A 24,035-nucleotide genomic window follows, 5' to 3' on the forward strand; every position below is an offset into this window, starting at 1 on the left:
GCAGAGCAGAGTGAGAATTTGGAGTTCTCAGGGCCAATAGAGAAGGAAGACAGCGAAGCAGAGATGAAAAAGCAACCCAAAGGGTTGGCTCATGAAAGATTATGAGTCAGTCTCATTTACCTAGACAGATCAAATGAAATGCTGGCAAACTGAATCCAGCATTGATCAAGCTAGAACCATTAAAGGAGATTAGCAAATTTATTACTGTAACCTACTATATCAATAGATCAAAGACTATATGATAATAAGAATAGAAATACTGATAAAAAAAACAATACTCATTCCAAATGAAACTCTTAAACCAGAAGTGAAAAGAAATTTCCATAACTTGATAAGGGACGTATCATATAAGAATCCTATAGTCATCATGATAATAGTGAAATATTAGATGCATATTCTTTAGAACCAAGAACAAAAGAAATATGGTCACTATTATAGCATCAGTTCAGCATTGTCCTGAAAGTCCTGGCCAGTTTAATAAGACAGGAAAAATAAACAAGTGGTATAAGAATCATAAAGAAGCAATTTCCTCATTATTTGCAGATGATATAACTGTTTGAATAATAATTGTTAAGGAGTTCTGCAAGGTTGCTGAATGCAAAACCAATATACATAAATTTAATAACATCAATTTATCTTAGCAATAGAAATATTCAAAAGGGCAACAAAATGGTAATGTACCTAGAGACAAGAAACATAAGAACTTTATAAAAGATGCTAACTCTTATGGAAGAATATAAAAGAAAGCTTATATAATTTGGGAGATACAATTATATATGTTATAAACGTGGCAATTTTTCCTGTGGTAATAGATAAATTCAATGCATTTACAAACAAAGTTTTAAGAGTTGTAAGAAAAGAGCTTGAAAATCTGACCCTTAAATTGATATGGAAAAGTAAAGAAATGCAAAAAACCAAGATAATTTTTACAAAGATAAGTAAGGAGGGGTCAAATGATCAACCAGATTAAATCCTACTATAAAGCATTTAGATAATGTGGTATTGACTCAAGGAGTGACAAATAGATCAGTAAGAAAGACAGACTTGAGTATGCATGGGAACTAGGTGTGTGACAGAGGTAGTAGAAGGAATCACAAGAGAAATGATAACCTACTAAGAATGGTGTTGGAATAATCTTTATGGGAAAATATTAGAAGCCTATCACATATCTCACACACACACACACACACACACACACACACACACACACGCGCGCGCGCGCGCGCGTCTGAGGGGATGAATTATCTAAATACAGAAAGAAATAGGATGACTTTAAGAAGGTGAATATAGTACAGAATATTTTATAGCAGTACAAATTATGATATGGATACATACATACAAAGTGCTATTTAAAAATTTTTTCTTCCCTAGAAATTATATGATTTTCATTTGTTGCTATTTTTCATCTAAGAGTTCTCCAAGAAAGGTTTTAAAAAGTATCAAATGGAAGCATCATTTTTTCCCCCTGATTTTGTTATTATTTTCTCATTTTATTGCAATGTGATCAGAGAATATTTTATTATTTCTACTTTTTGGATCTTGTCTAGGTTTTGTTGTTTAGTATTTGGCCAATTTATACAGTTATATTTCAAGGAATATAGTTTGAAATATGTTAATTAGATCTATCTTATTAATTATGATACTCTGGTTATCTGTATCCCTACAGACTTTTTAATATATCTTATCTGTCATATGGCTGAAAGAAATTAATTACACTTCCCTATCCCCTACAAGTTTGGCCTAACATAAAATTGGATTAAAGATTTACTGAGCATGGCCCTGCCCATCAGAACAAGACCCAGTTTCCCTTCAGTCAGTCTCTTCCATCAGGAAGCTTCCATAAGCCTCTTATCCTTCTCCATCAGAGGGCAGACAGAATGAAAACCACAATCACAGAAAACTAATCAAACTGATCACATGGAGCACAGCCTTGTCTAACTCAATGAAACTATGAGCCATGCTGTGTAGGACCACCCAAGACGGACGGGTCATGGTGGAGAGTTCTGACAAAACATGGTCCACTGGAGAAGGGAATGGCAAACCACTTCATATTCTTGCCCTGAGAACCCCATGAACAGTATGAAAAGGCAAAAGGATAGGGCACTGAAAGATGAACTCCCCAGGTCGGCAGGTGCCCAATATGCTACTGGAGATCAGTAGAGAAATAACTCCAGAAAGAATGAAGAGACGGAGCCAAAGCAAAAACAATACCCAGTTGTGGATGTGACCGGTGATGGAAGTAAAGTCCGATGCTTTGAAGAGCAATATTGCATAGGAACCTGGAATGCTAGGTCCATGAATCAAGGCAAATTGGAAGTGGTCAGACAGGAGATGGCAAGAGTGAACATAGACATTTTAGGAATCAGTGAACTAAAATGGGCTGGAATAGGTGAATTTAACTCAGATGACCATTGTATCTACTACTGTGGGCAAGAATACCTTAGAAGAAATGGAGTAGCCATCATAGTAACAAAGGAGTCTGAAATGCAGTATTTGGATGCAATCTCAAAAAGGACAGAATGATCTCTGCTCGTTTCCAAGGCAAACCATTCAATATCACAGTAATCCAAGTCTATTCCCTGACCAGTAATGCTGAAGAAGCTGAAGTTGAACGGTTCTATGAAGACCTACAAGACCTTCTAGAACTAACACCCCAAAAAGATGTCCTTTTCATTATAGGGGACTGGAACGTAAAAGTAGGAAGTCAAAGAATACCTGGAGTAACAGGCAAATTTGGCCTTGGAGTAAAGAATGAATCAGGGCAAAGGCTAATAGAGTTTTGCCAAAAGAATGCACTGGTCATAGCAAACACCCTCTTCTAACAACACAAGAGAAGGTTCTACACATGGACATCACCAGGTAGTCAATACTGAAATCAGATTGATTATATTCCTTGAAGCCAAAGATGGAGAAGCTCTCTACATCAGCAAAAACAAGACCGGGAACTGACTGTGGCTCAGATCGTGAACTCCTTACTGCCAAATTCAGACTTAAGTTGCAGAAAGTAGGGAAAACCACTAGATCATTCAGGTACGACCTTAATCAAATCCCTTACGATTATACAGTAGAAGTGACAAATAGATTCAAGGGATTAGATCTGATAGACAGATTACCTGAAGAACTATGGACAGAGGTTTGTGACATTGAACAGGAGGCAGTGATCAAGACCATCCCCAAGGAAAAGAAATGCAAAAAAGCAAAATGGTTGTCTGAGGAGGCCTTATAAATAGCTGTGAAAAGAAGAGAAGAGAAAAGCAAAGGAGAAAAGGAACGATATGCCCATTTGAATGCAGAGTTCCAAAGAATAGCAAGGAGAGATAAGAAAGCCTTCCTCAGCGATCAATGCAAAGCAATAGAGGAAAACAACAGAATGGGAAAGACTAGAGATCTCTTCAAGAAAATTAGAGATACCAAGGGAACTTTTCATGCAAAGACGAGCACAATAAAGGACAGAAATGGTATGGACCTAACAGAAGCAGAAGATATTAAGAGAAGGTGGCAAGAATACACAGAAGAACTATATGAAAAAGATCTTCATGATCCAGATAATCACAATGGTGTGATCACTCACCTAGAGCCAGACATCCTGGAATGTGAAGTCAAGTGGGTCTTAGGAAGCACCACTACGAACAAAGCTAGTGGAGGTGATGGAATTCCAGTTGAGCTATTTCAAATCCTAAAAGATTGTGCTGTTAAAGTGATGCACTCAATATGCCAGCAAATTTGGAAAACTCAGCACGGGCCACAGGACTGGAAAAGGTCAGTTTTCATTCCAATCGCAAAGAAAGGCAATGCCAAAGAATGTTCAAGCTACTGCACAATTGCACTCTTCTCACACGCTAGCAAAGTAATGCTCAAAATTCTCCAAGCCCAGCTTCAACAACACGTGAACCATGAACTTCCAGATGTTCAAGCTGGTTTTAGAAAAGGCAGAGGAACCAGAGATCAAATTGCCAACATCTGCTGGATCATCAAAAAAGCAAGAGAATACTAGAAAAACATCTACTTCTGCTTTATTGACTATGCCAAAGCCTTTGACTGTGTGGATCACAACAAACTGTGTAAAATACATAAAGAGATGGGAATACCAGACCACCTGACCTGCCTCCTGAGAAATCTGTATGCAGGTCAAGAAGCAACAGTTAGAACTGGATGTGGAACACCAGACTGGTTCCAAATTTGGAAAGGAGTATGTCAAGGCTGCATATTGTCACCCTGCTTATTTAACTTATATGCAGAGTACATCATGAGAAATGCTGGATTGGATGAAGCACAAGCTGGAATTAAGATTGCTGGGAGAAATATCAATAACCTCAGATATGTAGATGACACCATCCTTATGGCAGAAAGTGAAGAAGAACTAAAGTGCCTCTTGATGAAAGTGAAACAGGAGAGTGAAAAAATTGGCTTAAAACTCAACATTCAGAAAACTAAGATCATGGCATCTGGTCCCATCACTTCATGGCAAATAGATGGGGAAACAATGGAAACAGTGACAGACTTGATTTTTGGGGGCTCTACACTACAGATGGTGACTGCAGCCAAGCCTATTAAAAGCAGAGACATTACTTTGTGAACAAAGGTCCGTCTAGTCAAAGCTATGGTTTTTCCAGTAGTCATGTATGGATGTGAGAGTTAGACCATAAAGAAAGCTGAAGGATGAAGAATTGATGCTTTTGAACTGTGGTGTTGAGAGGATTCTTGAGAGTCCCTTGAACTGCAAGGAGATCCAACCAGTCAATCCTAAAGGAAATCAGTCCTGAATATTCATTGGAAGGACTGATGCTGAAGCTGAAACTCCAACACTTTGACCACCTGATGCAAAGAAGTGACTCATCTGACCCTGATGCTGGGAAAGACTGAAGGCAGGAGAAGGGGATGACAGAGGATGAGATGGTTGGATGGCATCACCGACTCAGTGGACATGAGTTTGAGTAAACTCTGGGAGTTGGTGATGGACAGGGAGGCCTGGAGTGCTGCAGTCCCTGGGGTCGCAAAGAGTCAGACATGGCCGAGTGACTGAACTGGAATTGGAATCCCCTAGAATGTGCACTTTGTGTTTGTTTGGCAGCTCTGCACTGCATGTGTGATCTTAGTTCCCTGAACAGGGATCAAACCCGTGCCCCCCTGCAGTGGAAGCATGGAATCCTCACCACTGGACCACCAGGGAATGCCCCTTACAATGTTCTTGTCTATTTACCCTAATACTCATAATTTTTGATTTACAAACATTGTTGCCACATTATTTGTTGCAAAAATATACATTATTGTTTATGGATTATTTAGCATTATGTGTGTTATTTTTATCCTGTTTTTTAAGTTTTGGGCTAAATTACACCTTCTCTGATATTAAGATCTTGCTTCCTGTTCTATCTGCCTTCAGTATATCTTTGCCCATTTTTTAATTTTGACCTTTCTGTGTCACTTTGAGTGGTATATTTTTAGTCAGCATAGAATTCAGTACTGCTTTCTTATATAATATGACTTTTTTTTATAATATGACTTTTTAAAACAGATGAGTCAAATACATTTATATTTCTTGACATGATAGATTTGATCTCAGTTTACTTATATTACTTTGTTATGTTTTTAACAGTTTTTAAAATATTTCATTGTCTGATGTGTTTTATTTGCTTTATTTTTCTTTATGATTCTGAATTTAGAAGAGTTTTTATTTTAGTTCAAGTAGTTGCTTGAAAATATACATTTATAATTATAATAAAGCTATACAATACATTGCGCTTACTATGTCTTCTTGTTAACTCTCTTTCCTCTCCATTTTATCCATCGTCTGACTGTATTTAATATTTTTTTCCTGCTTACCTTTGCACTGTTTAATATAATTATTTTTCATTCCTATGTATCAACTTTAAAGAATGCTCTTTAATTTCTTGCTGTTAGAAAAACAACAATAAGTGAAAATCCTCTGCTCCCATGTTCTTCCCTCATTCCAGTCTCAGTTTTTGCCACCTGTACCACATCAACATTTTCAGGGCTCTGGAGTTTTAGGGGGTAAAATGCCTTGGTCTTCATTTTTATCCTTCTCTGCAGGCACTGTCATTTAACAAGCCCTGGTCTGCTGAGTCATTTACCGTCCTCCATCCACTTTTGGTTTCCTGAGAGTGTTTTGACATCTTTTGTCCTCTGAGCTTTCTTTTCTACTTCTTTTTGTTCTTGTAGATTTATACTGTTCCCATGCTGTCATTCCACTGGCACTTTCAGAGGGTTGCGGTAAAACATTCATGCTATTGTCCATATTTAACCAGAATCCCCAAATAACTCTTACTTTTGATAGAAAATGCTTTTGCATTAAAAGTTAAAAAGGATAGAAATTTTACATGCTATAATGCTATGTCATCTCTGTATATATGTATATATACTTTATGTAGAGAGAAAGAATAAACTAAAATTCTAACAGCAGTTTATCTACCAAGCTACCGTCTTCTATTTTTCAGTATTCTGCATTTAATGCAATAGTCATTTATTTTAAATTTATTTTGTTTTAAAGCTTTTCATTAGGATGTGTGTCTGACTCGTTGCGACCCCATGCACTGTAGCCTTCCAGGCTCCTTTGTCCATGGGATTTCCCAGACACCAATACTTGTTGACATTTCCTGCTTCAGGGGATCTTCCCGACCAAGGGATCAAACCCAAGTCTCTTGTGTCTCCAGCACTGACAGGTGGATTCTTTACCATTATGCCAGCTGGGAAGCCCAATATGTAACATGCAGAATGAAAATGCACATGAAATATAAATCAGCTGTAAAATGAATGCTTATGTATCGGTCAGCTTAGGCTGCCACAACAAAATACTATAGATTGAACGGTTAAACAACAAATATTTATTTTCTCACAGCTCAAGGGGCTGGTGCCAGTGTGGTCAGGTTCTGATGAGAGTCCTCTTCCTGACCTGCTAATGGAAATTTCTTACTGTGTTTTCACATGGTAGAGAGCTGTGGTGTCCTCTCCTCTCTTACAAAGGTACCAGGGTCACAGCTCTGCAGTTACAACCGCATTTAACCTTTATCACTTCCTTAAAGGCCCCTTCTCCTTTATAGTCACATGGTGGGGGCAATTAGGGTTTCACTATATGAATGCGGGTGGGGGACACTATTCAGTCCATAGCAGCAATGTGACAACTACTCATGTCACAAAATGGAACATTTTGAACACCCGTAAGATCCTTCCCTCCTCAGCCCTAGAGGTTACTACTATCCTAACTTTTGGTACTTTTTTCTGTGTTTTTATCTCCTGAGTATGCATCCAAAATAGTTAAGTTGTGCTTGTTTTTGAATTTTGTATAAATGGAATCATAGTTTTGAATCTTTTGTGTCTGGCGTTCTTTGTTCAATATTATGTTCTAAAGACCCTGATGTTGGGAAAGATTGAAGAAAGGAGGAGAAGGGGACGACAGAGGATAAGATGGCTGGATGGCATCACTGACTCGATGGTCACGAGTCTGAGCAAGCTCCGGAAGTTGGTGATGGACCGGGAAGCCTGGCGTGCTGTAGTTCATGGGGTTGCAGAGTCGGACAAGACTGAGTGCCTGAATTGACTGATGTTCTTAAGACTGTTGTATGGAATTATAGTTTATTCATATCCATTGCTATACATTGTCACCTTTTAAGAAAATAACAGAGATAATTAATACATTAAAAAATATATAAGGCAGTTCCCTGACAGTCCAGTGGTTAAGACTTTGCCTTCCAGTGCCAGGGGTGAATGTTCAATCCCTGGTCAGGGAACTAAGATCTTGTGGCCAAAAAATGAAAACATAAAACAGAAGCAATATTGTTACAAATTTAGTAGACTTTAAAAAAATTGTCCACATAAAAAAAATGTATGGACATTTTGGTCATTTCCAATTTTTTATTTTTGTGGGGAATGTTCATGAACGTTCTTGCTGCTGTATCCTGGTGTCCATAAGTACATATTTCTGTTAAGTGTATGTACCTAACTGTATACTTAGAGGGTCACAGTGTTTATGTGTTTTCACCTTTATTTGCTAATATTCACTGCCAGCCAAAGGGGTTGTACAAAGTTACATTCCTATCAGCAAGACAGGAGTTTCTGCTGCTCCATATCTTTCTCAATATTTGGTATAGTCACAGTTTAGAATCTCTCTGTATGATTTTATTTTATTCGCATCTCCTTGATTAAGAAAAAGGTTAAGAATATTTTCATATGCTTGCTGACCATTTTGGATTTCAACTTTTATGAACTATCTACTTTATCTTTTGCTCATTTTTCCAATTGGTTGCTATGACATGTTTCTAATTGATTTGTAGGGGTGCATTGTTCTGGATATAAACACTTTGGAGGTACATGTGTTGCATCTTCTACTCACTAGGCTTGTTTTTTCACTTTCATAAAGTTGTCTTCTGATGAACAGAAATTCTTTATTTTAACATCCTAAAATGTATGTTTTTTTCCTCTGTGGCTAGTGCTCCTTGTATTACATATAGTAAATCTTTCCCTAACCTGAAGCCATGAAGAGTTCTCTGTGGTTTTGTTTGATTTTGCTTCTTTGGGGGTTTTCTCAACCTTCTAAAAGCTTGATGTCTTTGTCTTTCACAAAGAAATTTAGACCTTAATCCACCTAGAATTGATTCTTGTATTTGGTGTAAAGTTGGATGTTCAGTATAATTATTCTGTTGGGATTCCTAATTCTTCATCATCAGTGACCAGACTGCCCTGTCCCTGCTTTGCAGCGCCATTTTTTTCACCAATTCAAGGTCTGTACGTGCACTGGTTTGTGTATGGGCCAACTCTTCTCTTCCACTGGTCTGACTCATCTTATGCCAATGGCACTCTGCTTCAATTATTAGAGCTTTATAGTAAATCTTGATATCCAGTAGAGCACGTTATTTTCTCCCACCTCATTTTCCTGTCTCAAAAGTGTCTTGGCTGTAATTTGCTCTTTGTATTTTCATGTAAATCTGGGAGTCAGTTTATCAGGTTATATAAAAAAAAAACTTGTTGGGTTTTAGATTGGAATCACATTAAATTTAACATTTTGGGGAGTCTTACAATATTGTGACTTTGAATCTAAGATGACAATATATCTCTCCACTTATTGGGTTTTCTGTAATACTACTTAACATTTTTATAATTTTCTTTGTAGGGATTTTACTCCTATGTTGATAATCTTATTTCTTGAAGCTTGTTATTTTTAGCTGCCAGTGTAAATGGTATTCTTAAAAACTATTTTATTCTCTTGTTCGTTGCAATATATAGATATACAATTGATTTATGTATGTCAGTTTGTACTTAACTACTTTTCTATATTTCTTATTAATTCTAATAATTTACCTGTAGATTACAATGGCTATTTTATGTACATAATTATATTATCTATAAATCATGGCATCTTTGATACTTCTTTTCTAATACTTTTTATTTCTTTTTCTTGCCTTACTACACTAGTTAGGATTTCCTTTACAAAGCTGGGTGAAACTGATGAAAAAGACATCTTTGCTTTTTTCCTTTCTGATCATGAAGAGAAAGCTTGCCATGTTTCACATCAAGTATGATGTTTGCTTCTTTCTTTAAAGTGGTTTCCCTTTATCAGAGTATAGCAATTCCCTTATACTTCTACTTTTCTAGGAGTTTTTTAATCATAAAGATGTCAAACTATATAAAATTATTTTTAGCATCAATTAAGATGACCACTTGATTTTTCTTCTTTAATTGATAAATAGAATTTATTTCCAACTGTAGCATGATTTAATGTTATAGTCAGCAAAAGGCAAAAATTTAAAAGTTGGAAAAAGAGAACACTCTACAGAGCTCCTGTTATTATACCAAAAATATGTCATGTTTGACCTGGGTGAGGGGCAACTGTCTTAGATGTGTTGGTGCAGGATGTTTTTAGAAAGGCCCCAAAATCTGAAACTACAGATTCCATCATTAACCTAGGGAGACAGAATAATCTCAGGAATATTATAGTCACTTTGAGGTATATGACCCATGATAACTTAAACAGTTTTATTCATGCGTTATTTTTGGAATATGCTGCAGGACCATTTGTTCTTAGCTCTGCCTCATTATGCTCCATCCTCTCTTTCCAAGTAGGACTTCCCTCAGTTTCATTCAGATGTGCACCTAGCAGGTAAGTGTCTGTGTGGTGGTGGCAGGGGGAAGTGGGGGGCTCATATACCCAGGCCACCCCAGACCAGTGAAATCAGACCCTCTGGGGCTTGGACCCAGGTATTAAAATTTTTAAAATCTCCCCAGGGAGAACCACTCATCTACAGCTCTTTATAGCTGAAAATCATAAGTGTGTTTATGAAACAGAGTCCATAGAGAAGAAGATATCTATCCATGGCAAAGTCAGACAGGCAATAGGATTCCACATTACCCAAATGGGACCCAGCAGGATGAATAAGAGAAAGAAGCCACCCAGTGAAGGAAGAGAAAGGGAGGACAGAAAGGAAAGGCACAAGAATGACAGCAAATCTACTCACTCCATTCTCTCTGGAAGTTCTGTTTGGGTCATGCCCACACAGTTGACCAAAATAGTGATGGTTATAAATAAACTGAACCACGTGAGAGGGCTGTGTTAAGGAGAAGCTGAAAGTCACCATGTCTTCTTGAGGTCACCGCTGATCACCTTGACATTGAATTGATTAAATTCATAACTCTTTCGCTAAGATCAACTTTATGGTCTTGTCACACAATAACAGCTAACACTGAGTGCCTACTCTCGCTGAATACTTCGTCCACATTATTTCTAATACAACTAACCTACAGGTGGATATTATTATCTACACATTGGAGCCAAGAAAACAGGCTGACAAAGCTTAAATATTTTTCCCTAAGGTCATACATCCCTAGTCAATGATGGTGCTGAGATGTGGGCTCAAATTGTCTGAAAACAGAACTGAGCAAGATGAAAGGAAACAGCATCCCTTTTCCAAAATGTCCTTCTTCCCTGACACCTGCATTTAACTATACAGTATGGCCTGAAATTTCATCCTGCAAATGTCTCTTTTTTCCTAAAAGACAAAGAGAATGCAGTAGCCCCCCACCCCCCCCCCCCCCCCCAGTTAACCATGGTTTCATTTTCTGCAGTTTCAGTTACCCGTGGTCAATGGCAGTCTGAAAATAGGCGTGAAATGACCCACCATTCTCAGTTAGCATGGTGACATCTCAGCCTTCTAACTCTATCCTGCCAGGGATCCCCAATCATCAACATTGTCTGCTTCCAACACCCAACCATTGACATCATTATGGCTCCATGATCCAGGGTCACCCAAAGCAGACGTGCCTCCCTCTGACTTATCATCAGGAGGTGAATAGTAGACTAATGCTATGTCCCAATGTCTACATTATTTGCCTCACTTCATGTCATCATTGTAAGTGTTTTATCTCATACCAACTCCAGAAGAAGTACAGCACAATAAGATGTTTTTAGACAGAGACCACATTCACCTAACTTTTATTACAGTATTTTGTTATAATTGTCCTACTTTATTACTGTCGTTAATTTCTTACTGTGCCTAATTTATAAATCAAACTTTATCATAGGTATGTATAGGAAAAAACACAGAGGGTTCAGTACTGTCTGAGGTTTCAGGCATCCACTGGGGGTCTTGGAACATATATCCTATGGATCAGGGGCAGGGGAGACAACTATACTCCGAGGAAGTTAGAGATAAGGGGAGGGCCACATGCTTTCATGGGAATTAGGGTAGTCAGATTGTGTTTCTAACTTAGCTGAGGTCAGTCACACTGAGGAAGTGGACGTCTGGTTAGGAATGGTGGGGGCAGGCACAGGTGGGTAAAATGCTTGCTTAAGAAGAAGATTCTAAACAGGATTAGGCTGTCAAGGAGATCTCTGGTGAGCAAGAGGGAAGAATATTAAAGGCAAAGAAAATATCTTTGTCCCTTTAAAGAATATTAAAGGGGCAGATAAATTACAAAAAGGGGACAGAGACACTGAAAAGGAAGGTGAGTGGAAGAGGGTAAATAGATGGGGCAGAAATATTGATGGCAAAGTCCAAAGATAAGTATCTCCCATTGGATGTTTTTCTGGGGACTAGCAGAGTTCCTAACAGTTACTTCCTAAAGACAAACAACCCCTGAAGAGAAGTTTGACCTACAGAGAGAGAGAGAATCACTCTTCTTTCATAATTTCAATTTGAGCAGAAATATCTTTATCTATTTTAGTTTTCTGTAAATGCTTTTGATGTACTCTGTTTTACAGTTACTTAGGAACCCATCTATTTTGAAAAAGGAAATTCTACTAATTAAGCCACATTTTCCTGTTGACTTGCAATTAAATTAAGAAATGTGTTCATATGGGGGGAAAATGTTAACCCAAGGATTAAATTAAAATTATATCTCCAACTCCACAAACCTTTAAAAGAATGATGATATATTCTGATAATATTACTTGTGAAAATGTTCACAGCAAATTTGATTAGAATTATAATTTTGGTGAAATATTAATAATAAGAGATTGAGAATTCCATACCTGGAAGAATATTTTGGGGGCTGGAGCTACCGAGTTCATGAGATTTAAATATATCAACACAGTCTTTAGTGAGAAAGAGACCCTTAACAGCTTTTCTGTCCAGCTGTGACTCCACCCAGCACTTCATCAAATCTCAAGATAAAAAGAATATTTACTAGTACACTTGGTTCCTTAATGGGATTTTACTTCTAAATAGCTGTTTCTTACTTAGTAAGTAAGTAAGTAAGTGAATAAGTAAGTAAGTAAAGTCGCTCAGTCGTGTCCGACTCTTTGCGACCCCATGGACTGTAGCCTACCAGGCTCCTCTGTCCATGGATTTTCCAGGCAAGAGTACTGGAGTGGGTTGCCATTTCCTTCTCCAGGGGATCTTCCTGACCCAGGGATCGAACCAGGGTCTCCAGCATTGCAGACGCTTTACTGTCTGAGCCACCACGGAAGCCCTTACTTAACTAGATGTAAATCAACCAGAATGGATGAAAAGGAGTTTGCATATTTGCTGTTTTTCTTTATCTGTAATTTTTATGTAATTGTATGTATATTTTTAAAAACACCTATATAGAGATTAAATACTTAGAGAAAACATTACCCTACTTCATTTCCATTAACTTCCTACTTCCTTACTGCTGACACCACTCTAAGCAGGATGCAGTCTGGATTTTTTAACTTGCTATGTGACCTTGCACAATTAATTTAACACCTCAGTATCAGTTTCATCATATAAAGATGGAGATGCTAACCCCTTCTCCAAGGGTTCTTGTACCTATGACAGTGTTCATGCTTAGCAAGTACTTAGCAGTGGGAGGCTGTTACTATCAGTAAATACTCTTTCATAGCATTGTGTGCTGTGCTTGCTAAGTCGCTTCAGTCATGTCCAACTCTGCAACCCCATGGACTATAGCCTGCCAGGCTCCTCTATCCATGGGATTCTCCAGGTAAGAACACTGGAGGGAGTTGCCATGCCCTCCTCTAGGGGATTTTCCCAACCCAGAGATTGAACCGGCGTCTCTTATGTCTACTGCATTGGCAGGCAGGTTCTTTACCACTAGCACCACCTGGGAAGCCCTTCCATAGTATTAGGAAAGCTAAGAATGAACTGGGCTTCCCTGGTGGCTCAGTAGTAAAGAATCATCTGCCAGTGCAGGAGATGCAGGTTCAGTCCTTGGGTAGGGAAGATCCCCTGGAGGAGGGCATAGCAACCCAATACAATATTCTTGCCTGGGAAATCCAAGGAGCCTGGCAGGCTATGGTCCGTGGGGTCACAAACAGTTGGACATGACTTAGCAACTAAACAACAACAAGACCGAATTAAGAAAATGATTCCCTCAGGTTGGCCATAAAGGCAAAACACGTAAAGGCTGAATGTAACATAGTGAGCTACCAGCTCACTGAGTGCCACCCAGCAATCCAACAAGCCGCTCCAGAGTATGAGACGAGAGCTCTTTTACTGTCCTCCCCCCACCCAGAGGAGGCTGGCTACCATTTGCTAGGCCAGTCAAGGCAAGGACGTTCTTGCAAATCAACCTCCTAGAAGCCACAGCTTAATTCCTTATTAGGAACTTCCAATTTGGACAGTCACTAGTGAAGATCCTTGGAAATCAAGCCAAAGTCTCTTGTTTGTCCTAGTTTGGCTTGCCTTGAAAAAAAGAGAATAGAAAACAAAAGCTGGAGACAGCTTCTGAAGCTACCTAAAGCAATTAATTTATTACAGACATTTGACCAGTGTGTTTCTAATCACTACTACACTCCCCAATGGCATGAACCTCAGATTATTGACATTTTCAACCTGCTGGTAGTTTGGGGGGTAACTAGTGCTCTAGGCAGTGCCTCATGACCAGTGGGGTCCCAGTGAGACAATCTTCGCTCTGCCCATTATAGTTTGTTCTCTTCACCCACTAGGAAGGGCTGCTTTTTTGCCAAATTAGCCCATAGAGAACCAACCTACCCCTATCTCATCTGCCCAAACCATAAAGCCTTCCTGGTCATTATGCTGTGGGAAGAGCAGGCCACATATGGTGAGAATGTGCCTGGGTGCATCAGTAGTCCCCTCTTTACAAGTTGTACATCCACAGGTGGGCCCAGACTGGTCTACGTGAACCCCAACCCACCTGTGGGTTGCACGAATATCTCTTCTGTCTTAGGACTGCTTTCAGGTGTTGAACACATTAAAACCATAAACATTTTTTTCAATTTAATGATCCCAAGGCCCCATTGTTAACCCCTGAGGAAGGTACAGGACACAGTTGGTAGCATCTGATTCTAACATGTGGAAGAAGCAACCGTGCAAAGGATATGAGTGGATGGACACTTTGATGGCTGTTCTTCTGATCAGGTTGAAAGGACTGAATAACCACAGGGCCCGAGTGGCACTAAACCGGGAAATGGTCCTCCCTTTGTTCAGCACCATAAATGTCTAAAACAAAACACAACAGAAGGCGGACCTCCAGTGAGAGACACACATCCTCACCCAACCATGGATTTGAACATAAGTGAGATTATCTCAAGCTCATGAGTGAGAAGGGCTCTGAAACCCATGAGTCAATGAGAAGCAAATGGAGGGGCAGACAGTTAGACACGATCAAGAACTAAAAGCCATATCCTCACTCCCAGAAAGACCCCAGCCCCCGTGGCTGACTGTGAATCAGATGGGCCCCTGAGGCTTCCCAGTGAATAGGAAACTGACCCAGGGCTGGTGAGATATATCATACAAGGTGGAGGATTCTGGCAGCAGGGAGGTGGAGTTCTGGTTGCATTTAATTCCTCTTCTGATTAGTGGAACATCCCTGGTTTGTTATTGTCCTTCTGTTCTCTACCTCCTAGGTCTCCCCTTTCAAACCTTCTACTGGTTCACTCCTCTGAACATCTAGGGAGGATGTGGGTTCTCGGCAAGTGAGAGGAGAGAGAAAGACATTCCAGTGTCTTCTTATTTTTCTCTACAAACCATATTTAAGATGGCTGGTTCCTGCCTTTCCCAACTCCCAAATGCACACCCCTTTTTCAGCTGTGTAGAACGTCCGAGGTAGTTTTAGTTTAAACTGGATGTTCTCAAACTTTAATTTTAGGGCTCTCTTGTACTCTCAAAAATTACTGAGAACCTTAAAAATATTTTGTTAACGTTTATACCTTTTTCTTACACCATGTGTGTGAATGTATATATGTGTGTGTATATATATGGGCTTCCCAGGTGGCGCTAGTGGTAAAGAACCTGCCTGCCAATGCAGGAGACATAAGAGACACAGGTCCAATCCCTGGGTTGGGAAGATCCCCTGGAGGAGGGCATGGCAATCCACTCTAGTATTCTTGTCTGGAGAATCTCATGGACAGAGGAGCCTGGTAGGCTATTGTCCATAGGGTCACAAAGAGTTGGACATGACTGAAGAGACTTAGCAAGCATGCATATGTCTGTATATATGCATGCATATATGTGTATATATATATATATATATTTATATACAATATCAGAAATAAAAAAGGACCTTTTAAAACACAAGAGTATACAAACATACATTCCTGTAGCTGTTAGACTGATGTAATTCTCTATTAATAGGCTCTACATTCACTATTGTATATTCACAAAAGAATGTGAGTGGAAAAGACAAATGACATCTAAGGATCATGAAGACATAGTTTTGAACTCCCGAACCCACTAGAAGGGTTTTGGGAACCCCAGGGGTTTTGAGACCCTACTTTGAGGACCACTGGTTTAAATCATCCTGATTTTGGTTCCCCTTCCCTATTCTACCCACGGCCCCACCTCCAGCCTGAAGATCTCTGCTCCCTACTTGCATAGAGAGCCGACACCTCTAGAGATCTGAGGCTAGAACCCAACCAAGGGAACAGCCAACTTTATCTGAAAACTCCACAACAGTTGTCACTGCTTTAGAGGATCTGAATTTAATTAACCTCCACCATGAATACCATAGAGATTCAAAGAGAGATTTGAGGAGGTGAGTTAGAGGTATTTTCCACTCACTGAGTTCAGCTGACAGTCACATCACCCAGGGGGCAGGAGCACTCCTGGACTAGGTGGGTCAGAGGCCTCTTATTCCAGAGCTGAGAATGGCCATTCCCACCAGTAGCCCTTACCCGGTGTGTGCTGTAGAAGGGGTCCAGATCCTCCAGCGGCTCCCCAATCAGCTCTGCCGGGAGTGTACCATAGAACTTGGGCAACTGGTTGCAGGCTTTCAAGTCTAGCTGGGGCCGAGGCTTGTCTTTCTGGTCCTTCTGCTTCCTGAATTTCTCTTTGGCTTTCTTTGCCTCTTGCTCAGCAGCAATTCTTTTTTCAATCTCCACCAGGGACTCTGGGGTAAATCGACGGAAGTTGGGAGTTTCCAGGGACCCAAAGGGGAATTCCATCTTCTCATTCTTCTTTAAGGAAGAATGTACTCATGAGAGTGAACACAACCACAGAGAGGTAACAGCCTGCCTACTAGCTCACCCCCTCCAATCCTGCTTGCTAGAACAGCTTCCCCTACCCTCCCCCAACCTCTCTAGTTCTTTCCTTAATTCACACTGAGCTCCCCTAGTACTCCACAGCCCTGCAGTGTTCTTGAGGGAGGCTGTTCAGTCCAGTCTAAGCCAATACCTCAGAGTAGTCTCTGTTCTGTCCATGAGCTTTCTAGCCATTGTTCGTTTATCATTTGTGTATCCCACCACCACCAGATCCAGCCATACGGCCCTCTCTCCCATTTCTATGACCACTGAGTACAGGCACTTCACTGCATTCAACAAAGACTTTGGTCCATGATCTACTTTATCTGGGGTCTCATCCTACTTCCTGATCACCACCTTTTATCTGCTGACAATTTTGATGCTTCTCCTCTCCTCTGAACTCCATTTGGACCTCCAGACTGCTTTCTCTTTTTGTCCATGACTGAGCAGTTCTCTCCATATCCAGATAAGAATCCCATGAACAACTACTCCCTTGTCCCTATCCTAAATATCCAGCCTAGGTCAACTTAGATGAGTCTAACTCAGGTTTCCATGAATCTGGGCTGTTGAGGAGTGATGAGGAACATCAATGCCACTTAGGAATCATATGGTTTCCCTAGGCAACATTTTCTCCTAGTCTGATATTTCAAATACTCTTTGTCTTTCCTGACTGCTTTCCCCCACTTCCCCTTCCAGTAAGACAATAACCATATTCGCTTCCTCATGAAGAAAACACAACTCCTTCAGCTTCATGCCCCCAAACCTCTGACTTACCTACCATCTGAACCCTTCTATCTTCCCTCCTGTCACAATCAGGAGAACATCACCTCTCATTTTGGCTAAGATCAATCTTCCTTCTACTTTGGACCTTATTCTCTTACTACCTCTGAAATTTCTCTCTCCTGACTTGTCTCCTGGTTCCTTCCTATCAGCATTTAGAGATGCTCAAGTCTCCTTCAACTTTAAAATTTTTTACTTGGTACACAGCCCATCCAGTTCTTCCCTCTTCTCTCCTCCCATTCTCTGCTGAGTTCTGCTCACTATCTCCAGTCATTCTTCAGTTTTAGCAGCTGTATGTCCACTACCTCACTAAAATGCCTCCTAGTAAGGACAGCAGAGACCTTATAGCTAAATTCAGGGAGAACTTCTCAGTTCTTATCTTGATGAGGTTATTGGCTATTTTGCCTACTTCCTCTTTCTTGAAACACAGTCTCTCCTCAGCTGCTGTGACACACTCAGTCTCCTTCCCCACACTTTCTCCCATATGTGACTGTGACTCTAGAGGCTCTACATTATGCCTTTAAAATTTTTGCATAGTGATAATAATAGTGAGAATAGCATTTACAGAGATTCACTATATTTCAGATTCTGAACTAAGCAATTTGCATGCATTAACATATTAACCATCACTGTACCCTATGAGGTATTATCTCTAATATGTAAATGAGAAACCAGAGTGGCAAAGCCCACTTTCCCAAGACCATGTTGCTAATAAGTGGTAGGACAGGTACTCAGTCCCCGATCTGTTTGACACCACCTCCTAAGAGCATCTCAACCATACTCAAGGCTTCAGTTCTCATCTATAGGCAGATGACTCCTGAGTCTTTATCTCTAGTTATTATTACATCTGTAGGGATCAGACTCTAATTTGGTATTTCTACTTGAATGTATGCTGGGCACCTCAAACTCAACATGACCCAAACTGAAATTATCATCTCTTCACCCCTTTCTAGTACCTGCCTCTCCTCAAAGCTCTCTCCCTCTGTGAATGGTACCCAATAGCCTATTTCTGTGCCTGTCCACAACCTAGCTATCATCATAATGTCCTTTCTATTTCATTCCCACATCCAACCAGACATCCAGTGCTATAGCTTCCATCTGCCTAGTATCTCCTCTCCATCCTCTTCAGCCTCTCCATCATACCTGTGGTTAAATCACTGTCATCCGATTACTGACCTTCTATGTATCCCCTTTTTCTTCCTCTTTAGTCCTGTTTCATCTATTTCCCAACTGTATCCAAATGATCTTTCTAAAATGAGAATCTGGCTATATTATATTCTTATTTAAAATCCTTCTAAAGCTCCCTACAACACTCAAGGTAACCCTCACTGGGTATTTACCTCTCCATCACTGTGGTTGCCAGGCATACCATTTTTATTATTTTCTCCTTAAATCTAACACATTCTTTTTCACTTTAAGACCTTTCCATGTTCTATTTCTTTTGCCTAAAATTACTCATCCACCTGGATTTGCCTGATTAATCTCCCCTCCTTCTTTAACTCTTGGGATAAATCCTCTATTTCTGATCCTATATGAAATCTGTGTTAGTTTTTCCATTTCATGCTGCCTAACTTGCTGCATTTTCTCTATAAACCTCTGATTCGTAATTGCTATTTGCTTTTCTATTTCTCTCACTAAATTGTAAGCTCAGTGAGGGAATACATTTATCCTGTTCAGTATTGATTCTCCACCCTGTAGCATAGTATCTGGCATTTAGCAAACACTCAGTAAATATTTATTAAACTAATAGTGGTTTTGAGTTTCAGGAAAACAGGGAAGAGAAAGCACCAGGACTTGGACAGTAAGATCAGGATGGGTAGACTTTTACCACATCCCATGTTACTGGTGGTGGTGGGGTGGTTTTTCTGTTCATTAACAACTTAAGGCAGGCATTCCCAAAGTCCATCCTGATTTGGATTAAATTTGTTCTCCAAGGTGGAAGGAAAACAGAGGACTGAAAACTGGAGGGTTGTGAGGGCAAAGAGCTGTTGAACATTACAGAGATGCTACAGCCAGAAAGGGAGAAGAACAAGGATCTGTCAGTGTCATAGAAAAGCAGGAAGAGAAGTTTTAAGAACTGTTGAGCCTGATTTTAGGGATGGGAATGGTTTCAGTCATGGGGATTCAGGGGGAGCATGAGTAAGTACAGTGGAGTAGAAAAGGTGTGACTAGATTGCTTGATTTGCTGAGAGTAGTTGGGTATGGGTGTAACTACAAGCATGATTAAACTAACTATGAGGTTACCCAAAGAGTAGGACCATGATAATAAGCTGCTTCATGTTCTGCTTTCATGACTTGGCTGCTTGGTAGAACAACAAGAATACTATCAGGATGTCACTAGAATAGAAAATATGGTTGGACATTTCACGGATAGATTGTGGATGTGACTAAGCTGGTGCTGAGAAGTAGTAAACAAGCCATTGACACATCTGGGTGAAAATACTGTGCATGGTGCTGAGAGTGTGGTTAGGTTCTTTGTTCATGTCATGAGCAACCTAGCTAACTTTAGCACTGGGGATATTGCTGGGGTCTCCATAATAATGGGAACATGGAGTTAAATGTCTCCTGTTTCAAGGGATGTGGCCAGACTAGTCAGGATTTAGAGTAGTCTCTAAAGTGTCAGCATTTTAGATAGTTGTGATACTGAGAAGTGTCTATCTGAGATGTCCATTGACCTGAAAAATTTAATTATTAGGCATCTGGTTGGAGCAACAGGGAAACAGGACATGCCAGTAAGCTATCCAGAGAAGAGATAGAATTTGAAGTAGCAATGCCACTGGGAAAGTGCAATAAGCTGTTTGTGGTAATGAAAGTGAGACCACATTATGCATGCTCTTGCTCAATAGTCAGAGACTGAGCCTCAGATATCTGGGACATCAGAAAAATATCAGAATTGTCTTTGAAGTTGAATAGTCCTAAGTTGCCCCTGGTGCTAAAGGAATAGGGCTATTGGAATCCTTGCTGAGTATAATTTACCTCTGAATGATTCAAAGATAATAGTTAGGTAATCTGTTGTCTAGGGTTGGAGAACAACAAAAACTATTTACAGTGTGGAGAAAATGGTGTGTACCATCTTTGGTGCTGAAAGAGCAAGGTAATGCCTAGCATGTCCTTGAGCTGTCCGTGGTTCTGAAAAAGAACTGTGGGGATGGGTGAGAGCTGACTGAGAATGGTTTTCTATGAGGCTTGGTGAGTAACTGCCCTGTTTGTAATGCTCAATGAGTGTGTCAGGCTATAGTGCTGAGACTAATCAAATTTCTGTGGGAGATAAAGTGTAAGAAAGGAGTAATTCAAGGAAGAAAGAAATCTGAAAGTTTTGGGGAAAGTGCCTAATAAGCATTTAATCATAACATCTCTGCTCACTAGAACAGAGATCCAAATGAAGTCAAAGAGGAGGGAAATATTCTTTCCTTATGAGTCTTCATTTTCCAACACAAACCCACTGAAAAGAAAATAAGGATGGGGGAAATATTTTTGTCAGTAAGGAAGAAATCAAGTTCCTCATCACATAATCTGGAGTATTATGGAACCAGAAACCCAGGGTGGTGGATTTGGTCAGTTCTAGAGATTCCAAGCTGTAATTACTGGGGAAAAAAAAGAGAGAGAGAGAGAGAAGTATTGTGGTTTTGTTAAAACAGCACTGGAACTGGAGAAAGGAAGTTTGAATTCTGACACTAACTAGGTTTTTTTGAACTGTTCTTACCCTCATTTCTATGATTTGTGAACTGGAGATGCTAACATCTGCCCTGCTAATCTGATGCCTTTGTTGGGAGAATCAAATAATATATGTGAAAGCATTTTGTAAGCTAAGTGCTATGCAAATGTACAATGTAATGTTAATATTTCCCATTACACATGTGGTTTAATAGCCAATAGCCACTTAGTCTATTTCAATTCTGTACCACTAGTTCTCTGCATACTATTGAAATAAATATTTGAGATCATTTACAATTAAACACAATATTAAAAACTCATAATGTTTCCACTTTATTTCTTCATCCCCCACGTTTAGTGTATGGATACTTTTGAATATAGTTCAGCTGCCCAAAATAAAAGTGTTTATTTAATGAGATAATACACATTACAATATACTCAAGAATTTGAAGGGAATTTGTGCTGTGAATAAGAGTTTTTATTAAAAACACATAGAGTCTATTTTTCTCAACAGAATTCCTATCCTATTCAACAGGTCCCTATCAGAGTATATCATTAACAGACCTTCAGAATTCTTGGGTGAGGGAGATTGGCAAGCACTGTGAGTTCTTAAAACATGCTCAGGCACATTTAAGTAAGCTAGAGATTTTGTGAGTGCTGGTGTCTTATGAAACTGCAAGTAAATCTATGGCTTTGACTCATTCTGAGGGTGATCTTCTGAGGAAACTAAGGTTTTGTCTAGTTAAGGACAGGTTAACTTTGCAGCAGAAAACATCAGGAATTGGTTTGATCAAGCACCTGGAAAAAGTATTTCTCCCTGACATGACTGCTCTGTTCAGTTGCCTTCTGGATGCAACTGTTTGAGGAATAAGATGATGGTCCTTCATATTTATTTTGCTTGTTCACTCTCTAGGGAATGAGAAGCAACACATCTGTGTCCCCTTGGCTATAGTCAAATATGAACATTGCAAAAAAAAAAAAAAAGAACATTGCCTTATGTTTTTAAGGTTCAAGGGTTCTCTTAAAATTGCCAAAGCCTGGAAGTGCTCAACTGAGCTGCTGAAGGTTTCAGGGTGAGCCTAGAAGATTTTGCTCTTTCTCATTCTGTCAAATACTCAAAAATTCTTCCTTTCCCAGTAACTGCTAAAGGCTTAATGTGTATTTAGCCCTATATGGTGTCGTGGCTGATACAGTGGTACAGAGGAAAGACCACTGGCCAAAAGTTAGAAGACTGGAGCCCCAGTCACAGGTCTATAATAAACCTTGTTCATTCTTGGGGTATTTTCTCTCTCTGGATTTCAGTTTTCTCCTCTGTACAATGAGGTAATTAGTCTAAGTGTACACTCAGACCTTCCCATCTAACAAAAAGTCATGTTTCTTGCTTTGGGTGCCTTTGAGTATTTTCAGGGAAAAAAGAATCCTAGCAAATAGGAAATGATTTTTAAAAAGGGGGGGACTGTTAAATTATATGGTTCTGGCCATGGAGTTTTAAATCATAAAGACAAGCACCTGAAGGTATTGAAGAAGAGCAGGACAAACCTAGATGAGAGAAGCTGGGGAAGGCTTACTTTTTTAGAGTATTTTATGACTGTATTATAATATGAATGTCACATATTCTAGCTGGGAGAGGTACAAGCACACACCGGGCTAAGGGACCCTAAAGAATATGCAAATTCACACCCAAGCTGACAGCCCCCACTGGAGTATTTTCTCCCTTTGTCTGGCCTTGGTTGAACACCTCCTAAAAACAGTGGCACCTATATGAGGCCCCTTTGCATGAGGCAATTCTGTGGCTGTTAATCTTCTTCTTAAACATTAATTATTTTAGAGTCAAATATGTTTCTCGTGAACAATAATCCCCCTTTTTCTTTGCTGAGTTTCTAAAGAAAATATATGCAAATGCTGACAGGTAGAAATGGATTTTGGACAAGTTTCTAAGGCAAGAGAACTGTGAATATTATGTAAATGCCAACCAATATAATGCAGCCCATTGGTTTATTCCAGGGAAGCAAAAGGTGTTCAGAAAATCCGGTGCTGCTGCATGGCTCTTGACATTGAATGAATCTGTCTTTTGTCCACAAATCACATTCTGATTTGGTCCTCAAATTCTGCTTTCAGAAGGCAAATTCTGACATAAATGGTGTGTCTCCTTTTAGGCCACTGCTTAAATGTCACTTCCTCGGGGAGGCCATTTGTGATCTTGCCTTTCTAAATTAGATAGCTTCAAGGTGATCTCCCAAAGAGTCTTATTCTTTTCTGACATTTATCATAGCTTATAATTATATTTATTTCTGTGTTTGTTTAATACCTGTCTGCCCTAGTCAACTGTAAGTCCTGTGAGGACAGACACAAATTTATTCCATCCACGGTTCTGTGCCCCCCAGCGCCTGGCACAGTATACAGCATGAAGTATTCTCACTGGATAAAAACGCGATCACAGTGAAATTGTCACTTTTAAAACTTATATCGCACATGCTTAGTATTTTAGATATTTCAAAATGGACTATGTGACTTCATCTAATACTTGATTTCTCTAAATTTTTTAACACATTTTTACCTCTCCTTCAATATAATGAAATATTTTCTATTGGTTAAGAAACCAATAAGTAGAGAGGCAATGTGAAACGATTAAGTTCTTAAATTCTGGAGCCAGACTATCTAGGTTTAAATCCCTACCATACAAATTACTAGCTGT

At 39.6% G+C, this 24,035-nt stretch overlaps 1 protein-coding gene across 1 annotated transcript in view; it reads right to left on the bottom strand.

Moving 5' to 3' along the window:
* Positions 1-16,831, bottom strand: part of SCN10A (sodium voltage-gated channel alpha subunit 10) — an 88,031-nt gene extending 71,200 nt beyond the window's left edge. The window contains exons 1-3 of the mRNA XM_061127811.1: positions 16,562-16,831; positions 14,770-14,888; positions 10,467-10,547 (exon numbers count right to left, since the gene is read on the bottom strand). Of these exons, the coding sequence (XP_060983794.1) occupies positions 10,467-10,547; positions 14,770-14,888; positions 16,562-16,831 (470 nt within the window). The remainder of the gene's footprint in view (positions 1-10,466; positions 10,548-14,769; positions 14,889-16,561) is intronic.
* Between the last annotated feature and the right edge of the window lie 7,204 nt (positions 16,832-24,035).

This window comes from Dama dama, chromosome 24 (genome assembly GCF_033118175.1).
Source record: "Dama dama isolate Ldn47 chromosome 24, ASM3311817v1, whole genome shotgun sequence".
Classification (NCBI taxonomy): Eukaryota; Metazoa; Chordata; class Mammalia; order Artiodactyla; family Cervidae; genus Dama; species Dama dama.